General features: G+C 40.1%; 1 protein-coding gene and 1 pseudogene across 8 annotated transcripts in view; one reads left to right on the top strand and one right to left on the bottom strand.

The window, feature by feature from the left end:
- Positions 1–19,156, top strand: part of Rnf13 (ring finger protein 13) — a 99,382-nt gene that overhangs the window by 17,680 nt on the left and 62,546 nt on the right. For 6 of the 8 annotated variants that reach the window (NR_130743.2, NM_001357080.1, NM_001113413.3 and 3 more), the window contains 2 exons: positions 10,534–10,659; positions 15,317–15,397. Coding sequence is in view for 7 of the 8 variants with exons in the window: in NM_001357080.1 (NP_001344009.1) it covers positions 10,546–10,659; positions 15,317–15,397 (195 nt within the window). In the remaining variant the exon portion in view is untranslated. The remainder of the gene's footprint in view (positions 1–10,533; positions 10,660–15,316; positions 15,398–19,156) is intronic. The other 2 variants (XM_030252608.1, XM_006501458.4) reach the window with 1 other exon arrangement.
- Positions 12,099–12,951, bottom strand: Gm9645 (predicted gene 9645; annotated as a pseudogene).

The following is a 19,156-nucleotide window of genomic DNA, read 5'->3' on the forward strand; positions in this document are numbered from 1 at the left end:
AGCAGATGTGTCCTCTTCACCTCTGATCCCATGATCCTGGGAGTGTTAGAGCGCTTGGGAGTGGAGCTTCCTCTGGTGTTGTGGGACTGGCTCTGATCAACTTTTCTACTTTTTCCATGTGAAAACATAATGTACCACATGGGAGGAAACATATTTTTCAGTCATATCCAAGGCAAGGTTTAATATTCAAAGTGTGTCTGAACCCTTATAGCTCAACAACAACAAAACAGTTTGATTAAAAGTGAGATGAGTGGATATTTTTCCAGAGAAGATGATCAGATAGATACAAAGTACAAGAAGTGGTGTCACTATTTCTAATTAGTAGAGAATGCAAATTAGAACCCACGTTCTGTCCTCTTTGTGTTGGCTGTGTTAAAAGTAGCAAGTAATAGGTATTGATAATAATGGGGAGACATAGGAACCCTTGTTCATTACTGGTGGGACTCATGTATTCCAGTGTGTGAGAAAAAATGGTTCAATACTCAAAAAAATCAGAGGTAACTTGTGATCCTGAAGTTCTACTGCTGGCATATCCCCAGTAGATTTTAGAGCACCGAGTCGAGAGACTGAACAGAGAAAGAGAACAGTGTGACCTCAGCACATGATTGCATTGCATTAGTAGCATGCACAGCAAAGGGCAGCCTCCCTCCCAGGGGAGTGGAGGGGTCTGCAGAGGGAAACAGCTGGCTGGGACCCTTTGCGGGGTCGGGGAGGGACTTTGAAATGAGGGGCCTGATGCAGCTGTGGGAGCTCTGTGCTACTCTGTGGTCTGTCCTTTCTGGAATTGCTTGCTTCAGGAAGGACAGGCGATGGTGGGAGACATGCTGTCTCAGCAAACATTCTGTCTGGGCTAACCAGTAACTGGTGAACAAAGCCAGCTGTAATCTTCATAGGAATTCTGTTTTTATAACCAAGGGAGTCTATCATACCCCATCCCCAAAAAAACTGGAAGAAGGAACACAAATGAATGTTTTTTGACAAGTCAAGAAGTGGAAGCAATTTAATATTTATTGATGGATGAGTACGTAAATATATGTAGCATGTATAAGCCACAGGATACCATTCAGCCAGACAAGGAAGCAGATTTGAGGCTTCTACAGCACAGAGCAACGTTTAGGACAGGCTAGTGAACTGAGCACTCACAAAAGACATGCTGAACAATTCCTCTTATATGTTACCCTAAACTAAGACAAGAAGTAGAATAAAGTGTAGCTAAGGACTACAGGTTTCATTTTGTTAGGATAAAAAGATTCTAGAAAGCATAGTGGTGATTACTGCTTGACAGTAAAAATATAGTTAGTTACTAAAGTCTGTTTAAAATGATAAGTTTTATATATTGCATACCACATCAAAATGAGACTTGATGGCCTGCTGGGAGACCTGTATCACCCACTAGTGAGTTCACTATAGATGTTCTTTCACTGAGACTCTTCACTTTTTTGTTTTGTCAAATAGACAGTTAAAGCTAACCATCATAGCTACACTATCCTTGATGCCTCTGAACTGTCTTTTTATTGTTGGTTTGATGAAACTGTGTTGTAGTCACTATTTCTCATTATTTTTAAATATTTTATTCTCTTTATTTAAAATTAAAAAGTTTTTTGAGATAACATCTTGATATATATATAGATAGATATATGTGTATATCTATCTATATATATATCATCCTTGAGATATATCTTGTAGCAATCTTCCTGCCTTTGACTCCTTAGTGCTGGATTATAGCCATGAGCATTATGCTCGGATGATTTCTTTATTTTTAACAACCTTGTGCTGCTTCCTCATTCTGTCACCTTGTACTGCATTTGTTTAATTTTCTACTAAATTTTATAGAAATTATGACTTTTAAAGAAGACATGCACCTTGTCATATCTTCTAACACATCTATCTATCTATCTATCTATCTATCTATCTATCTATCTATCTATCTATCTATCACATTTCATCTAATTCCCATAAGGTTTTGAAGCCTGGCAAATACAGAAGTGGATGCTCACAGTCAGCTATTGGATGGAACACAGGGCCCCCAATGGAGGAGCTAGAGAAAGTACCCAAGGAGCTAAAGGGAACTGCACCCTTATAGGTGGAACAACAATATGAACTAACCAGTACCCCCAGGGCTTGTGTCTCTAGCTGCATATGTAGCAGAAGATGGCCTAGTCGACCATCATTAGGAAGAGAGGCCCATTGGACTTGCAAACTTTATATGCCCCAGTACAGGGGAATGCCAGGGCCAAGAAATGGGAGTTGGTGGGTAGGGGAGTGGGGGTTGGGGAGGGTATAGGGGACATTTGGGATAGCATTTGAAATGTAAATGAAGTAAATACCTAATAAAAAAATTGGAGGAAAAAAGAAAGAAAGAAGATTGTAGATTAGAATCAAGATTTTTATTTTTTTTTAATTAGGTATTTTCCTCGTTTACATTTCCAATGCTATCCCAAAAGTCCCCCATACCCTCCCCCCCAATCCCCTACCCACCCACTCCCCCTTTTTGGCCCTGGCGTTCCCCTGTACTGGGGCATATAAAGTTTGCAAGTCCAAAGGGCCTCTCTTTCCAGTGATGGCTGACTAGGCCATCTTTTGATACATATGCAGCTAGAGACAAGAGCTTCAGGGTACTGGTTAGTTCATATTGTTGTTCCACATATAGGGTTGCAGTTCCCTTCAGCTCCTTGGGTACTTTCTCTAGCTCCTCCATTGGGGGCTGTGTGACCCATCCAATAGCTTTCTGTGAGCATCCACTTTTGTGTTTGCTAGGCCCTGGCATAGTCTCACAAGAGACAGCTATATCTGGGTCCTTACAGCAAAATCTTGCTAGTGTATGCAATGGTGTCAGCGTTTGGAAGCTGATTATGGGATGGATTCCTGGATATGGCAATCACTAGATGGTCCATCCTTTCATCAAAGCTCCAAATTTTGTCTCTGTAAGTCCTTTCATGGGTGTTTTGTTCCCATTTCTAGGAAGGGGCAAAGTGTTCACACTTTGGTCTTCGTTCTTCTCGAGTTTCATGCGTTTAGCAAATTGTATCTTATATCTTGTGTATCCTAAGTTTCTGGGCTAATATCCACTTATCAGTGAGTACATATTGTGCGAGTTCCTTTGTGATTGGGTTACCTCACTCAGGATATGCCCTCCAGGTCCATCCATTTGCCTAGGAATTTCATAAATTCATTCTTTTTAATAGCTGAGTAGTACTTCATTGTGTAAATGTACCACATTTTCTGTATCCATTCCTCTGTTGAGGGGCATCTGGGTTCTTTCCAGCTTCTGGTTATTATAAATAAGGCTGCTATGAACATAGTGGAGCATGTGTCCTTCTTACCGGTTGGAACATCTTCTGGATATATACCCAGGGGAGGTATTGCGGATCCTCCAGTAGTACTATGTCCAATTTTCTGAGGAACTGCCAGACTGATTTCCAGAGTGGTTGTACAAGCCTGCAATCCCACCAACAATGGAGGAGTGTTCCTCTTTCTCCACATCCACGCCAGCATCTGCTATCACCTGAATTTTTGATCTTAGCCATTCTGACTGGTGTGAGATGGAATCTCAGGGTTGTTTTGATTTGCATTTCCCTGATGATTAAGGATGTTGAACATTTTTTCAGGTGCTTCTCTGCCATTCGGTATTCCTCAGGTGAGAATTCTTTGTTCAGCTCTGAGCCCCATTTTTTAATGGGGTTATTTGATTTTCTGGAGCCCACCTTCTTGAGTTCTTTATATGTATTGGATATTACTCCCCTATCCAATTTGGGATAGGTAAAGATCCTTTCCTAATCTGTTGGTGGTCTTTTTGTCTTATTGACCGTGTCTTTTGTCTTGCAGAAGCTTTTCAATTTTATGAGGTTCCATTTAATGATTCTCGATCTTACAACACAAGCCATTGCTGTTCTATTCAGGAATTTTTCCCCTGTACCCATATCTTCGAGGCTTTTCCCTACTTGCTCCTCTATAAGTTTCCGTGTCTCTGATTTTATGTGGAGTTCCTTAATCCACTTAGATTTGACCTTAGTACAAGGAGATAGGAATGGAACAATTCTCATTCTTCTACATGATAACCTCCAGTTGTGCCAGCACCATTTGTTGAAAATGCTGTCTTTCTTCCACTGGATGGTTTTAGCTCCCTTGTCAAAGATCAAGTGACCATAGGTGTGTGGGTTCATCTCTGGGTCTTCAATTCTATTCCATTGGTCTACTTGTCTGTTTCTATACCAGTACCATGCCGTTTTTATCACAATTGCTCTGTAGTAAAGCTTTAGGTCAGGCATGGTGATTCCACCAGAGGTTCTTTTATCTTTGAGAAGAGTTTTTGCTATCCTAGGTTTTTTGTTATTCCAGATGAATTTGCAAATTGCTCCTTCTAATTCGTTGAAGAATTGAGTTGGAATTTTGATGGGGATTGCATTGAATCTGTAGATTGCTTTTGGCAAGATAGCCATTTTTACAATGTTAATCCTGCCAATCCATGAGCATAGCATGGGAGATCTTTCCATCTTCTGAGATCTTCTTTAATTTCTTTCTTCAGAGACTTGAAGTTTTTATTATACAGATCTTTCACTTCCTTAGTTAGAGTCACGCCAATATATTTTATATTATTTGTGACTATTGAGAAGGGTGTTGTTTCCCTAATTTCTTTCTCAGCCTGTTTATTCTTTGTGTAGAGAAAGGCCATTGACTTGTTTGAGTTTATTTTATATCCAGCTACTTCACCGAAGCTGTTTATCAGGTTTAGGAGTTCTCTGGTGGAATTTCTAGGGTCACTTATATATACTATCATATCATCTGCAAAAAGTGATATTTTGACTTCCTCTTTTCCAATTTGTATCCCCTTGATCTCCTTTTGTTGTCGAATTGCTCTGGCTAGGACTTAAAGTACAATGTTGAATAGGTAGGGAGAGAGTGGACAGCCTTGTCTAGTCCCTGATTTTAGTGGGATTGCTTCCAGCTTCTCACCATTTACTTTGATGTTGGCTACTGGTTTGCTGTAGATTGCTTTTATCATGGTTAGGTATGGGCCTTGAATTCCTGATCTTTCCAAGACTTTTATCATGAATGGGTGTTGGATTTTGTCAAATGCTTTCTCTGCATCTAAGGACATGATCATGTGGTTTTTGTTTTTGAGTTTGTTTATATACTGGATTACGTTGATGGATTTCCGTATATTGAACCATCCCTGCATCCCTGGGATGAAACCTGCTTAGTCAGGATGGATGATTGTTTTGATGTGTTCTTGGATTCGGTTAGCGAGAACTTTATTCAGGATTTTTGCATCGATATTCATAAGGGAAATTGGTCTGAAGTTCTCTCTCTTTGTTGGGTCTTTTTGTGGTTTAGGTATCAGAGTAATCTATGTGGCTTCATAGAATGAGTTGGGTAGAGTACCTTCTGTTTCTATTTTGTGGAATAGTTTGTGAAGAACTGGGATTAGATCTTCTTTGAAGGTCTGATAGAACTCTGCACTAAACCCATCTGGTCCTGGGCTTTTTTTGGTTGGGAGACTATTAATGACTGCTTCTATTTCTTTAGGGGATATAGGACTGTTTAGATTATTAACCTGATCTTGATTTAACTTTGGTACCTGGTATCTGTCTAGAAACTCGTCCATTTCATCCATGTTCTCCAGTTTTTTTAAGTATAGCCTTTTGTAGAAGGATCTGATGGTGTTTTGGATTTCTTCAGGATCTGTTGTTATGTCTCCCTTTTCATTTCTGATTTTGTTAATTAGGATGCTTTCCCTGTGTCCTCTAGTGAGTCTGGCTAAGGGTTTATCTATCTTGTTGATTTTTCTCAAAGAACCAGCTCCTTGATTGGTTGATTCTTTGAATAGTTCTTCTTGTTTCCACTTGGTTGATTTCACCCCTGAGTTTGATTATATACTGCCTTCTACTCCTCTTGGGTGAATTTGCTTCCTTTTGTTCTAGAGCTTTTAGGTGTGTTGTCAGGCTGCTAATGTGTGCTCTCTCTAGTTTCTTTTGGGAGGCACTCAGAGCTATGAGTTTTCCTCTTGAAATGCTTTCATTGTGTCCCAATAGTTTGGGTATGTTGTGGCTTCATTTTCATTAAACTCCAAAAAGTCCTTAATTTCTTTCTTTATAGAATCAAGATTTTTTTTGGAAGGATATTTCCTAGGTAAGATATAGTATAAACTAGACAGAAAATATAATGAGAATTGGAAAACTGTATTGTACCAGGAAGCCGATTTCAGATAAAATCACTATTAATATTTATTAGAATTCTTTCAAAGAAGGGTGAAGGTTAGTTTGTGATTACAAATGATACTGCGGACTCAAAAGCTGGCTCAGTGTCTCAGAGTCTGCATGTGCTTCCAAAGGGGTTTTTGTCCCTATGCCTGTTTATGTGCTTAATTATAGTTACGGATGTGCACATGTTGAAAAAACCTTTATGGCATATATCATTTTAATGTGCCCTTGAATTTGATTTGTTAGATTTTTCCATGTATGGGTATATGTGTTGTGTGTATGGGTTGTTATGTGTATGGGTTGTTATATGTATGGGTGTGTTTGTGAGTTTCCGTGTATGGGTGTATGTGTTATGTGTATGGGTGTATGTGTTAAGTGTATGGGTTGTTATGTGCATGGGTGTAGTGTTGCTTGTGAGTTTTCCTGTGGAGTCTAGAGGTTGACATTTATGTCTTCTTCTATTGGCTGCCTTACTTATTTGCTTTTGTGCGGCAGGTGTTCATTGACTGGGTAGTCAGGTTGACAAGTGAGGCCTAGAGTCTGCCTGTCTCCCCTTTCCTCACTGTTGGAATTTCAGATATGTACTACCACATGGGCATTATGTAGCTGGCATTATACTCCACTCTACAGGAGTGTACATACTGGAAGCACAGGATAGCAATGACACCATATATGGTTATGGAGAACTTTTCTATGATCCAGATGGCGAAGCTTTCATCCTCAGCACAGACTAGACTTGAATTAGACCCAGCCGGATCCGATGTGGAAAATCTTGGTGTTTGAAAGGAACAGGTTCCCTTAACAGTCCCCGATTAGTCTCCAGGTTTCCTTGAAGATCATGATCAGTTTTAAGAAATATATAGCACAGGCGAGCAAACACTTTTTTTTAAATGTCAAGTTAGTTTTTTTCTTCCTAGACTGGGGTAGGGACTGTGGGTGTAAGGTGGGTATTGAGGGGTGGGGCCTCATTGTGTTGTGGTTCAGGCTGGTCTCCAATTCTTCGCTTAAACCATCCTTTCACATGAGCTTTCTAAGAAGCTGGGGCTACAGACTTGTATCATTGTACCTTGCTTATAAAAGGTTTTTATAGCAAACGTAGAGTCATTTCACATAAACGCTTTTCTCCAGTGAAGAATTGTATTTACCTGGATGTTGCTTAGTAACATGATTGGCAATTTGCATTTATCTTTACACAGTAGGTTAAGTGCTAGGAGGAGCCATCAAAGAATTTAAGCCTGTTAATGGTTCCTTTTAGAAGGCTTCCTGGTTAAGCAAAGCTAATTTAAACTAAAATGTAAAAACTTTTGTGCTTTCTCAAGAATGTGTTAATCATGAAAGTCTTGGTGTTACCATGATGAAACACCATGACCCAAAACAACTTGGGAAGGAGAGGTGTTTTTGTTTTTGTTTTTGTTTTTGTTTTTTGGCTTATACTTACACATCACCATTCATCATTAGAAAAAGTCATGGCAGGAACTCAAACAGGGCAGGATCCTGGAGTCAGGAGCTGCTGCAGAGGCCACGGAGGGAGCTGCATCCTGGCCTGCTTTCTTATAGATCCCAGGACCACAGCCCGGGAATGGCATCACCCATAATGCGCTGAGCCCTCTCACATTAATCACTAATTTAAAAAATTGTCTAGAGGCTTGCCCACTGCCCAATCTCATGGTCTTAGGGAGGCATTATCTCAGTTGAGGTTCCCTCTTCTTAGACATTACCTTGTGCCAAAGTGCTAAAACCAGGAAGGACAATGAACCTTCTTTATGTACTTACACATACACAAAGTTAAAATTTGCATCAGATTCATAGATTTTTCTCCAAATTCTTTCTTTTCAATGAAACAACCTCACAGCACTTATTGTCACCTGATAACATACGAGTCATCAAAATAAGGTGAAGGCGATTATTGTTTCAGAACTACCCTCTCAGTATTGACTTCTTAGCTCATTGGTCATTTCTACTTTGAAATGCTGTCCCTGTTCAGCTTGGTTCAAGCCAGTTGTCTTCTTGACTTTGTTTTAGGAGTGCCTTCTGCATCATCTAACTTGAGGTTCATGTGCTCATCAGTGGCAGCAGTCTGCCGGCATACTCCCTTGTTCACACAGCCACACTCAGCTGTGTCTGAGATGTGGTTTGCAAACGTCTCAAGATGAGGCTGATAGGCTGTACCCTCGCCTTCTAGACCCTTGGCCCTGGACATTGCACACCATGGTGGAACTCAGGCCATAGGAATGTGCATGCCACCTCAGAAAGCAACTTGTGGAGATCCAAGTTCCTTTTTAGAAGGTAGAATATTTCTTAATGTCTGAGTAACACACCAGATATTTAAAACCTAATTTCAGATATTAAAACCTAATTTCAGCCAAGTTATACATTTACATTTTTATTGTAGCAAAATCAGTCTAAAGCTTACTTAAAACATACAGTAAAGTGATTTTAATATATTTATAAAATTATGCAACTAACATCAAAATGTAGTTTAGAACATTTCTCTTATCTTTCCTTTTCCTGTGAGCAGTCACTCTGTCCTCACCTGTCCCTCTTTTGTTCACTGACCCTTCATGTCAGCTACCAGTCAACTTTAACACGTTGTCATTGCTGATACTAACAGCTTTGTAAAATGGTGTTCCAAAAACTATTTACAGGTGTTTTGCTTTCAGTGTGTGAGTTAGATTGAGACTTTCAGTCTGTATCATTCCCCACCAAGAACACTCAGTACCATACCCCACCAAGAGCACTCTCTCAATATCATTAAAGGCGATTCTTTATAACTTGGTGGTATTTAGTCAAACAGTTCATTATAAAATCTCTTGTCTTTGTAAACTTTGTTCTCATTTATTCATAAAATGTATACTATACAATTGATTGAGTCTTGCCAACAAAAATCTTACTGTGTGTAATGATAGATTGGATAGTAACTTAGAGATCTGAGTGATTTGGGAGGATCAGATACTAGCTGTGTTTTTTTCTTATTTTTACAGTGAAGGAGATGGCTTATGAAGGGAAAGATAACAGAGGACTGGGAGTTTGCTTTGACTTCACTTGGGTCCAAGAGTGCAAGGGACAGAAGGGATTATTTTTAGATAGAGGTAGGGAAAATAAAGTTATAGGTAATTTTAATATAAAATTATAGGAGATAAAGGCAAAAATTGAGTGTCCCTTACCAAAAGAACTTGGGATAGGAAGTGTTTCAATGCTTTTAAAGTGTTTCTGTACACGGTTGCGTGTTCGTAATCCAAAAAAAAAAATCACAAATCTGAAATGCTACAAAACCTGAATTCTTTTTTGATTTCTAGATCAGAGACAGTCAACAAGTTTTTTTTTTTTTTTTTAATTTCTTTAATTAAGTATAACATACAAAAGTGTCTTCCATCATTAACCCCAGTACTTGGGAGGCAGAGGTACAAGGATCACTGTGCATTCAAGGCCAGCCTGATTTACAAATTAAGTTGTATAGTTCAGTTATTGTTGTGAGACCCTGCCTCAAAAAAGGGTGGAAAAAAGGGAAGAAAAACACATATGTGGGCCTGGTGGCACACACCTTTAGAGATGGGTAGTCTTCATGAGTTCAAAGGCAGCCTGGCTGCCTGGTCTACATAGGGAATCTAGGCTAGCCAGGGCACACAATGAGGCCTCCCTCAAATTACATAATTTATATTTAACAAACATATGTGTACTTTTATATGGAACTAAAGATGAGATTTCTAGAAGTGTGAGAAAAAAATCAATTTTAAAGCAAAGTTGTCTGTTTTCTTAGAATTTACCATATTTTGATTGTAATCTTGTTTCTTCAAAAATTGAATTGATAAACAAGTTGTGATGTAACCATGCACTGTGAGGAAACACTTGTTCTGTGCTTAAAACGAGGAACATAGGACCACTGTGAATGTGCTAAAAACTAACCGTTATCCCCTGCACTGTCAGAGTGAACATACTTGTGTGCTTGCTTGCCAGGCAGAGGCTCTACCACTGAACTGCATCTCTAGTCCTGTGTGGACTCAGTGTCCTAGACTCTGAAAGGTCCGGTGATTTGAAATACCTTTTTTGTTTTGTTTTGCGATTTTTTTTTTTTTGAGACAAGGTCTCTCTTTCTGTATAACTCTTGTCTTATAGCTCATTATGTAGACCTTAGCTTGTTTTGAAGTCACAGGGATTAGCTCTGTCTCTGTCTCCTGAGTGCTGGGATTAAAGGCATGCACTACAATGCCTGGCTTCCAAATATGTTTTAATTTTAATATTAGCACACTGTAATTTTAAAAGGTTATTTTTATATGTTAGGAATCAATGTGAGAAATGACGTGTTCTTTACAATTCTTCTTTCCTCGTCTCCTAGGTGATTCACAAGATGCTGCTCTCCATTGGGATGCTCATGCTGTCCGCCACACAGGTCTACACCATCTTGACTGTGCAGCTCTTTGCATTCCTAAACCTGCTGCCTGTAGAAGCAGACATTTTAGCAGTGAGTACAGTGTAATGTATTCAGGTCTGAAAACGTCCCCTAATGCTGTAAAGAAAAAAAAGCCACGAATGTGCGTTCTTATTATTTTAATAATTAATTACTTTATTTATTTGCATCCCAAATGTTTCCCTCCCTACTGGACCTCCTGTGCAGAGTTCTTCCTCTCATCCCTCTTTCTCTTCAGCTCTGAGATGGTGCCTCCCCCCTCCCCGCAAGCTCCCGTAACCTCTCATCCTGGGGCATCAAGTCTCTACATGATGTCATCTTATAATGTATTTATAACCATGCCAAACAACACAGTTTTACTTGAAAATTGGGTATGTCTTATTCTCTTTTGGTTGCTTAATATCAGTGTATACTTCATGTACATTAAATATCTGATAATGGCGGATTTTTGAGACTCTGTGCTCATACCTATATCCTTGTGTTTTTATATAGAATTTTATTGGTTTCTTTAGTACTTATATCATATCTTTTATTTCCTTTTTCTTTGAGATAGTTCTTACTATAATAATCATGACTATCCTGAAACCCACTCTGTAGACCAAGCTGGCCTAGAAACCCCCTTACCTCTACCTCCTGGGTGCTTGAGATTATAGGAGTGTACCACCACACTTGCTTCTCCTTTTCTTTCTTTCCCTCTCTCCCTCCCTCCCTCCCTCCCTCCCTCCCTCCCTCCCTCCCTCCCTCCCTCCCTCCCTCCCTTCCCTCCCTCCCTCCCTCCCCCCTTCCCCTTCCCCTTCCCCTTCTTCCCCTTCCTTCCCCTTCCCCTTCTTCTTCCCCTTCTTCCCCTTCCCCTTCTTCCCCTTCCTCTTCCCCTTCTTCCCCTTCTTCCCCTTCCCCTTTTTCCCCTTCCCCTTCCCCTTTTTCCCCTTCCCCTTCCCCTTTTCCCCTTCCCCTTCCCCTTCCTTTCTTCCTCTCTCTCTCTCTCTTTCTCTCTCTCTTTCTTTGTCTGTCTTGTATAGCAAGCATCATGTCCTGAATACAGCAACATTAAACATAGATGTTTGATGTAGTGTTACTTTGTTAATTTCAGTGGAATGATACCATTTTAGATGTTCCCAGCCTGCCTTACTTCCATTGTTTGTATTTGTCAGAGTGTTGGTTACTTGGTGGTCAGCAAGGTGACATCAGAGAACCACATCCCAGGAAGTGGCATGGATGCATAGTCTATGTAATGGTAGTCAAGAGCTTTGGTAATAGAGGTGCAAGCTGATTTAAATTCTTGTTCATGTGATAAGATGACCTTGGTCAAATTACTGAACATCTTAGTTCACAGTTAATTGACAATAAAAGTGGAAGTATAGGTGTATCTAGGTCAGTGGTTTAAAAACCAGGGCTCTGCTGACAGACTGCCTTGGTTAGACTCTTGGTTCTTCTAAGGTAACAGAACAAGGTTTTTTTTTTTTTTTTGTTTTTTTGTTTTTTTGTTTTTTTTTAATTTTGTAATTATATTTATATACAGAAAACTTAGTGTACATTTAACCCAATTTAGTGGCAAGTTCTTTAGCCTTTGCTTTTTCCAGCTTGGAAATGCGAGCCACAGACTTAGGACCCAGGGAGTTGCCTCCCCAGTGGCGACAGATCTCGTCATATCTGTCATTATAATTGGTCCTAATAGCTTCCACCCGCTTAGCCAGAGCACCCTTGTCTTAACCTGTGTGAAGGCAACAGTGGTGCATGTCTTCCTGTGGACCAGGCGCCCCAGCCTGGCCTTTCCCTTGATGATGCAGTAGGGTACCCCCATCTTTCGACACAGGGCAGGTAGGAAAACCACCAGCTCAGTGGGGTCTACACCATGGGCAATCACCACCAACTGAGCCTTCTTGTTCTCCACCAAGGTGGTGACTGTATTGACTCCTGCTCAGAGGACAGGTGGCCTCTTAGTTGGGACGTCGCCTTTGCCAGCAGCTTTCTTCTCAGCACGAGCCAGTAGCCTCTGCTTCTTCTCTTTCTTTGTCTCTGGCCTGTACTTGTGGGCAAGCTTAAGCAGCTGAGTAGCTGTCTGCCTGTCCAGCGCCTGGGTGAACTGGTTAATGGCAGGAGGGACTTTGAGCCGCTTGTAGAGGATGGCTCTTTGCCGCTGCAGCCTGATGTAGTGGGGCCATTTGACGAAGCGCGTTAAATCTCTTTTGGGCTGGATGTCCTGTCCAATGCCGAAGTTCTTGGGCCTCTCTCGAACAGAGGGTTGACCACCTTCTTGGCCTCCTGCTTCTTGACGACGGCGGGGGCCGGGGCCACCTTCTTCCCCTGGCCTTCTTCCCTTTGGGCATCTTGCTCGGCTACTGGAGAGAGAAAGAAGAGGGAATTGTGGGGGAATAAGTAAGCGGTTGCAGATATCGAACAAGTTCTTTTTAGTGTTCTATGTTCTGTATGTAAAATGAGGGTGATAGTAATAGTGTTTACATTACAGGGCAGTACGTTAATGAGTACCTCTATTCTTGCTCTGAAGGGTTTTACAGGTACTGTTTAAGCTAGAGGTTTTTATTTCCAAAAATTCACCCTTAAAAGCAAATCTAGTAATAAGTGATTGAAGAACACTTATTTGTAGATTGTTCCATTTTCTAATTTTCAAAGTACAGATTTTAAAGTGCCACTTTCACGCACTTGCACTTTCTATGCTGATCTAAATCAATTTATTCATTTTACATGGGTGTTTTGGGAAGGGTTAATGACCTCAGGTTTAATACAGAACTGATCATGGTTGAATAATTAAAGTAACAATACTTTAGGAGATTAAGTGTAAATTGCGTTAGTGTTTGGAAGCCTCATGACTAAAGAACTTTATAAATCACTCTGGAAATATGAATTGCTGTTGCAATAGAAAGTCAGTGTAGAGCAGTTCCCATGTGTATCTGGTGGCCCCAGGTATGATTTTGGGCCGGGTACCCAAGTCAACAGAATGAATGATTATAGATGCTTCGTGAAAAGCAAAGGGAAAAGCTGGGTGTATTAAAACATGCAGAGCTGCATCACCTAGTCCTGTGCTGTCGACTGTGTTAGCCTGAGCTCTGTTTACTGAGTCAGCTCTCACTGTTGACAGTGACATGAGCTGAGGATGAACCCAAGAGACTGGGCAGCTGGCAGGTGTCCTGGTTGAAGGGTGCTTATTCTGTAGGAGAGAGAAAGATGTTTGTGCCTCAGTATAGCTATGAAGATTATGTTGCTAAACTCCAGTACTACTTATGCCTCTGGCAGATGACGCAAGAACAGGGTTGACCAGCAGGTGATTGATTTAGCATAGTATACCTGTCTACATGGATATACGATTTCTATATTTTATGACTCTAAGGCTTATTTGATCTTTACATCTTTTAAAAAACAGATTTCTTTATTTTTTATTTTATGTGTATTTGTGAGTGTCTGGATATATGTATGTGCACTACATAGTGCCCATGGAGGCCAGAAGAGAGTGTTGGATCCTTTTGAGCTGGAGTTATAAGGTGGTTTTAAGCCACCATGAGGGTGTTGCTAGGAATGGAGCCTGGGTCCTCTACAAGTACTCCTAACCTCTGAGCCACCTCTTCAGGCCCTGTAACTTTTTCTCTGTTGTGATTAGTGTCATGAAACTCCCTTTGTAAGTATGCTCCGTGTTTGATACTTCTGACTTATGTAAATGTGTTCGGTGTTTTCTATTTCTATAGGCTATGAACAACTGTCTTAACTTTTACTATAAAAGTTACTTGGTTACTATCTATGCTTACTTTCTTCTATTGCTCTTGTTTCTCTGCTTTTCTCTTAATGTAGCACACTTACAGTTATGAAGTAGCAACAGAAATTACTTTATGACTTGGAGTCCCTACAGCATGGGGAGCTGTATTAACAGGGTCACAGCATTAGGAAGACTGAAAGCCACTGTGTTCAGTGCTCCACTTATATAAAAATGGACAGTGCATAAAGAGTATGTGTTGATGTTGCTTCTTTCCTGGGGAGAAAAATCATCTTTCATAGCTATCACGGAAATCCTGCAAATCTCATTTTTTAAATCAGACCCTTAAAACTTGGAGAAAATAAAATGGAACTCTTTTTTTTTTTTTTTAAATAATGCATCGGAGTTTTTTTTAAATTAGGTATTCTATTTATTTACATTTCAAATGTTTCCCCCCTTCTAGGCTTCCCCTCTGCAAACCCCTTAAGCCATCCTCTTCCCCCTGCTTCTATGAAGGTGCTCCCCCAGCCACCCACGCACTCCCGCCCTAGCATCCCCCTATGCTGGGACATTGAGCCTCTACAGGACCAAAGGCCTCCCATCCCACTGGTGCCAGATAAGGCAGCCCTCTGATACATACTCATTTGGAGCCATGGGACCCTCCATGTGTACTCTTTGGTTGGTGGTTTAGTAATGGAACCCTTTTGCTGGAAATTATACATCTGGAAAGTTCCTTGCTAGGGAGTTATCTGTACCTGGAGAACAGCAGATGTGTAATGTTTTCGAATTATTTTTGTGTTTGATAATACATGAAGTTAGAATTAAATTTAAATGGTTTATATAAATTGTATTTATTCTTACTATTTTAACTGACACTCCTTTTCTATTTTGTGATAAGCTGCAGTAGCAAATATGAATTATAGAAATGATAATTTATATGATGTAGTAAACTCTTAAATGTAATATATAAGTTGATTTTAACTGGATTCTTTTAAATTTTATGTTTAGTATAATTTTGAAAATGCATCTCAGACATTTGAGGACCTTCCAGCAAGATTTGGTTATAGACTACCAGCTGAAGGCTTAAAGGTGAGGAGGTTTAATAAGGTGGGATATAATAAGGTGCTTTTAATGGTCATGTAGTAAATGAAAACATTTCTTAGTACTTATTCTCATAAAACCTGAAGTGTAGGCATTTGAAAAGGTGAAGTTATTCACTGTGGGCATGGTGATGCATGCCTGTAATCTTAGCACTCAGGAGGATGGCAGCAAGACTGTGCATTTGTGGCAGGCTTGAGATTAGACTGGGCTTGGGGTGAGACCCTAGCTTTAAAAAGTAGAAAGAAAGGTGGGCATGATGGCACACGCCTTTAATCCCAGCACTCGGGAGGCAGAGGCAGGTGGATTTCTGAGTTCGAGGCCAGCCTGGTCTACAAAGTGAGTTCCGGGACAACCAGGGCTATACAGAGAAACCCTGTCTCGAAAAACCAAAACCAAACCAAACAAGAGGAAAGGATGGACCATTCAGAGTCTACCCCACCCAGGGATCTATCCCATGATCAGCCACCAAACCCAGACACTATTGCATATCCCAGCAAGATTTTGCTGAAGGGACCCTGATATAGCTGTCTCCTGTGAGGCTATGCCAGTGCCTGGCAAATACAGAAGTGGATGCTCACAGTCGGCTATTGGATGGAACACAGGGCCCCCGATGGAGGAGCTAGAGAAAGTACCCAAGGAGCTGAAGGGGTCTACAACCCTATAGGTGGAACAACAATATGAACTAACCAGTACCCCGGAGCTCTTGACTCTAGCTGCATATGTTAGCAGAAGATGGCCTAGTCGGCCATCATGGGGAACACCAGGGCCAAGAAGTGGGAGTGGCTGGGTAGGGGAGCAGGGTGGGGGGAGGGTATAGGGAACTTTTGGGATAGCATTTGAAATGTAAATAAAGAAAATATCTAATAAAATAAAATTAAAAAATTAAAAACAGTTTTGAAGAGTTATGAGTGAAGTGCCGGTTTGGTATACGTGTGTATATACTTGTTACACAAATATGAAGAAGGGCATGAAATTGCCTGGGATTGCCTTCCCTAACACTAGATATGTTCAAATCTGGCACATGATAGAAGTTGTTATGCATGCAGTCTTAGATATGTGTGTATGCGTCCTTATGTAAATTCTTATGTATAAAGCTTTATGCTGTATTTACATTCATAGAAACTTGCTGTTTGGTTCCTGCCCTCATAATTGCATCTCTCTATCAAGTTTTCTTGCTAGTAGGAAAAGACCTTTATTATTATTTTTGAGGATTACTTGGTTTTGCAATATCATGAAATATTGTGGATTTTGAACATTTTAATTTCTTGAAGTGTATATATAGACTTTCTAGTTTATTGTTATCGTTGCTCCAATGATTCTCTTTTTTTTTTCTTTTTGAGACAAGGTCTTATTATGTAGCCTTGGCTGACCTAGAGCTCACTATGTAGGCGAGGCTGGTCTTGAACTCACAGTGGTCCTCCTGAGTGTTGGATTAAAGATATGCACGACAAATCCTTAGTCAATGTTTTCATCCTGTCGTATTTACTTCTATAGGGTATGGCTTCAAGCATAAAAATGCTTTCTTTGTGGCATACAGGTTTTAAATTTTGGTATAGATTTCAGATTGCCCTGTAGAAAGTTAAAGGCAGTTTAAAATTCTATCAGTAATATCTGAGACCATCCTTTTTTCTGTATTATCTTTAATATTGCATATAAAAACATTCACTAATTTGCCAGACGTATCTAATAAGGTTAAACACCTTAGTTTTCTGCTTGTATCTCTCTGTGTCTCTGTCTCTGTCTGTCTCTCTGTCTCTGTCTGTCTCTCTGTCTCTGTCTCTCTGCCCCTCTCTCTCTCTCTCTCTCACATACACACACACATACACACACATACATCCTCATGCTTTGAGAGTTGGTTGACTATAATGCTTTTTACTTCTTTAAAAGTTAACACATTTATATTTTGACAGAGTTCTTTTTTTTTTTCTTGTAAAGATTTATTTATTACATGTAAGTACTCTGTAGCTGTCTTCAGACACACCAGAAGAGGGCATCAGATCTCATTACGATGGTTGTGAGCCACCATGTGGTTGCTGGGATTTGAACTCAAGACCTTCGGAAGAACAGTCAGTGCTCTTACCCACTGAGCCATCTCTCCAGCCCCACAGAGTTCTTAACATATTGGAAGTATCAATTGTTTTCCACATCTGCTTCAGAATATTATGTGGTTAAAAGTTAGTGTGTTTTCCTTCTTCCTCTGACACAATAGAGAGTCCTTGCTCTTTCCAAGACAGTGTGAGACCTTTGATGTATAAGCTAGAATATGCATGCATGATGTTTTCAGTTTGTTCTCAGCATGCTGTGCAACTCTGCAATGGGCATAGCCACTCTTAGTTTTCTTTATAAATTTTAATTATTAAAAATACTGCCAATATCAAGTGATCATATTTCATTGGAATAATATTTAAACAGAACAGGGAATATATTAGAAAAGGAAAATCTTCCCTTTGTCTCTCCCTTAGTTATTATACCCACCCAGCCTACTCTCTTTTCTCCCCTTTGTCTCTCCCTTAGTTATTATACCTACCCGGCCTACTCTTTTTTCAGAGTTAAGAATCTCAAGTGACTACTGGCCTTTGTATTCTTTTCTGAATATGTAGCATTTTTTAGTGCTTTAAAAAGCTAATTACATTTACTCTCTGTGTGTGTGGCGCGTGTGCTCACATGGGCATATGAGTATGTGTGTGTTCATGTGAGTATGTGTGTGTGCATGTATGTGTCTATGTGTACCATGGTATGCACAGGGAGGCCTGAGGACAACTTTCAATAGTTACTTCTTTCCTTCCACCATGTTGGTCCCAGGAATTGAACTTGAGTTGTCAGACTTGGCAGCAAGCACCTGTATCCTCTGAGCTATAGCAACTTGCCCCCTTTTAATTTTTTTCTGTTAATAAATTTATCAAGTTATGTTTCAAAAATGCATCATTGGCATATATGAAATATTTTTTCTTGTGTTTTTACTTGGAAAGGGATTTATGAAAAGATGATGACACTGCTTTAAGGATAAAACTCAGAAACAACGTTCAGGCTTTAAAGAGGAGTTGTATTCTAGTTCCCCTTCTGCTGCGAGAAATACCAAAACTAAAAACCACTTAGGGATGAGATGGTATATTTCAGTTTACTGGTTTCAGTCTATCACTGAGGGAAGTCAGAGAGGAATCTGAGCAGAAATTTGAGGTAGGAGTTTTGTTGGAAGACTCCTGCTGTTGGCTCATGGCTATAGCCTAGGAGCACTTATCCCAGGTGTGGTGCTGCCGTCGAGGTGGGCTGGACACACACACACACACACACACACACCACCCAGCAATCACGAGAACTTCCCACAGACCCTCTCTAGAGACTCTCTCAGGTGACTGTAGGCTATGCCAAGTTGACAGTTAAAGCTAAGTAGGAAATGCAGATATCGGGTCCCCAAACCACATCAGAATATTCTTGAAGTTTTAGCTCAGAATATTCTTTTTTTTAAATTAGATATTGTATTTATTTACATTTCAAATGTTATTCCTTCCTCATTTCCCCTCTGCAAACCTCCTATCCCATCCTCTCTCTCCAGCTCAGAATATTCTGCTGCTGCAGCTACTTAAGGGTATTATTCATTAAACTGCACATGTGGTCATTTCCAAGTATAGTACCTGGTTTCTGTTAACTGACAGCCTGTAGGCCATATAAATATTTTTTATTGGATATTTTCTTTATTTACATTTCAAATGTTATCCCCTTTCCTGGTTTCTCTCCCTCCCGGAAACA

The sequence above is a fragment of the Mus musculus genome, chromosome 3 (genome assembly GCF_000001635.26).
Source record: "Mus musculus strain C57BL/6J chromosome 3, GRCm38.p6 C57BL/6J".
In the NCBI taxonomy this organism is placed as follows: domain Eukaryota; kingdom Metazoa; phylum Chordata; class Mammalia; order Rodentia; family Muridae; genus Mus; species Mus musculus.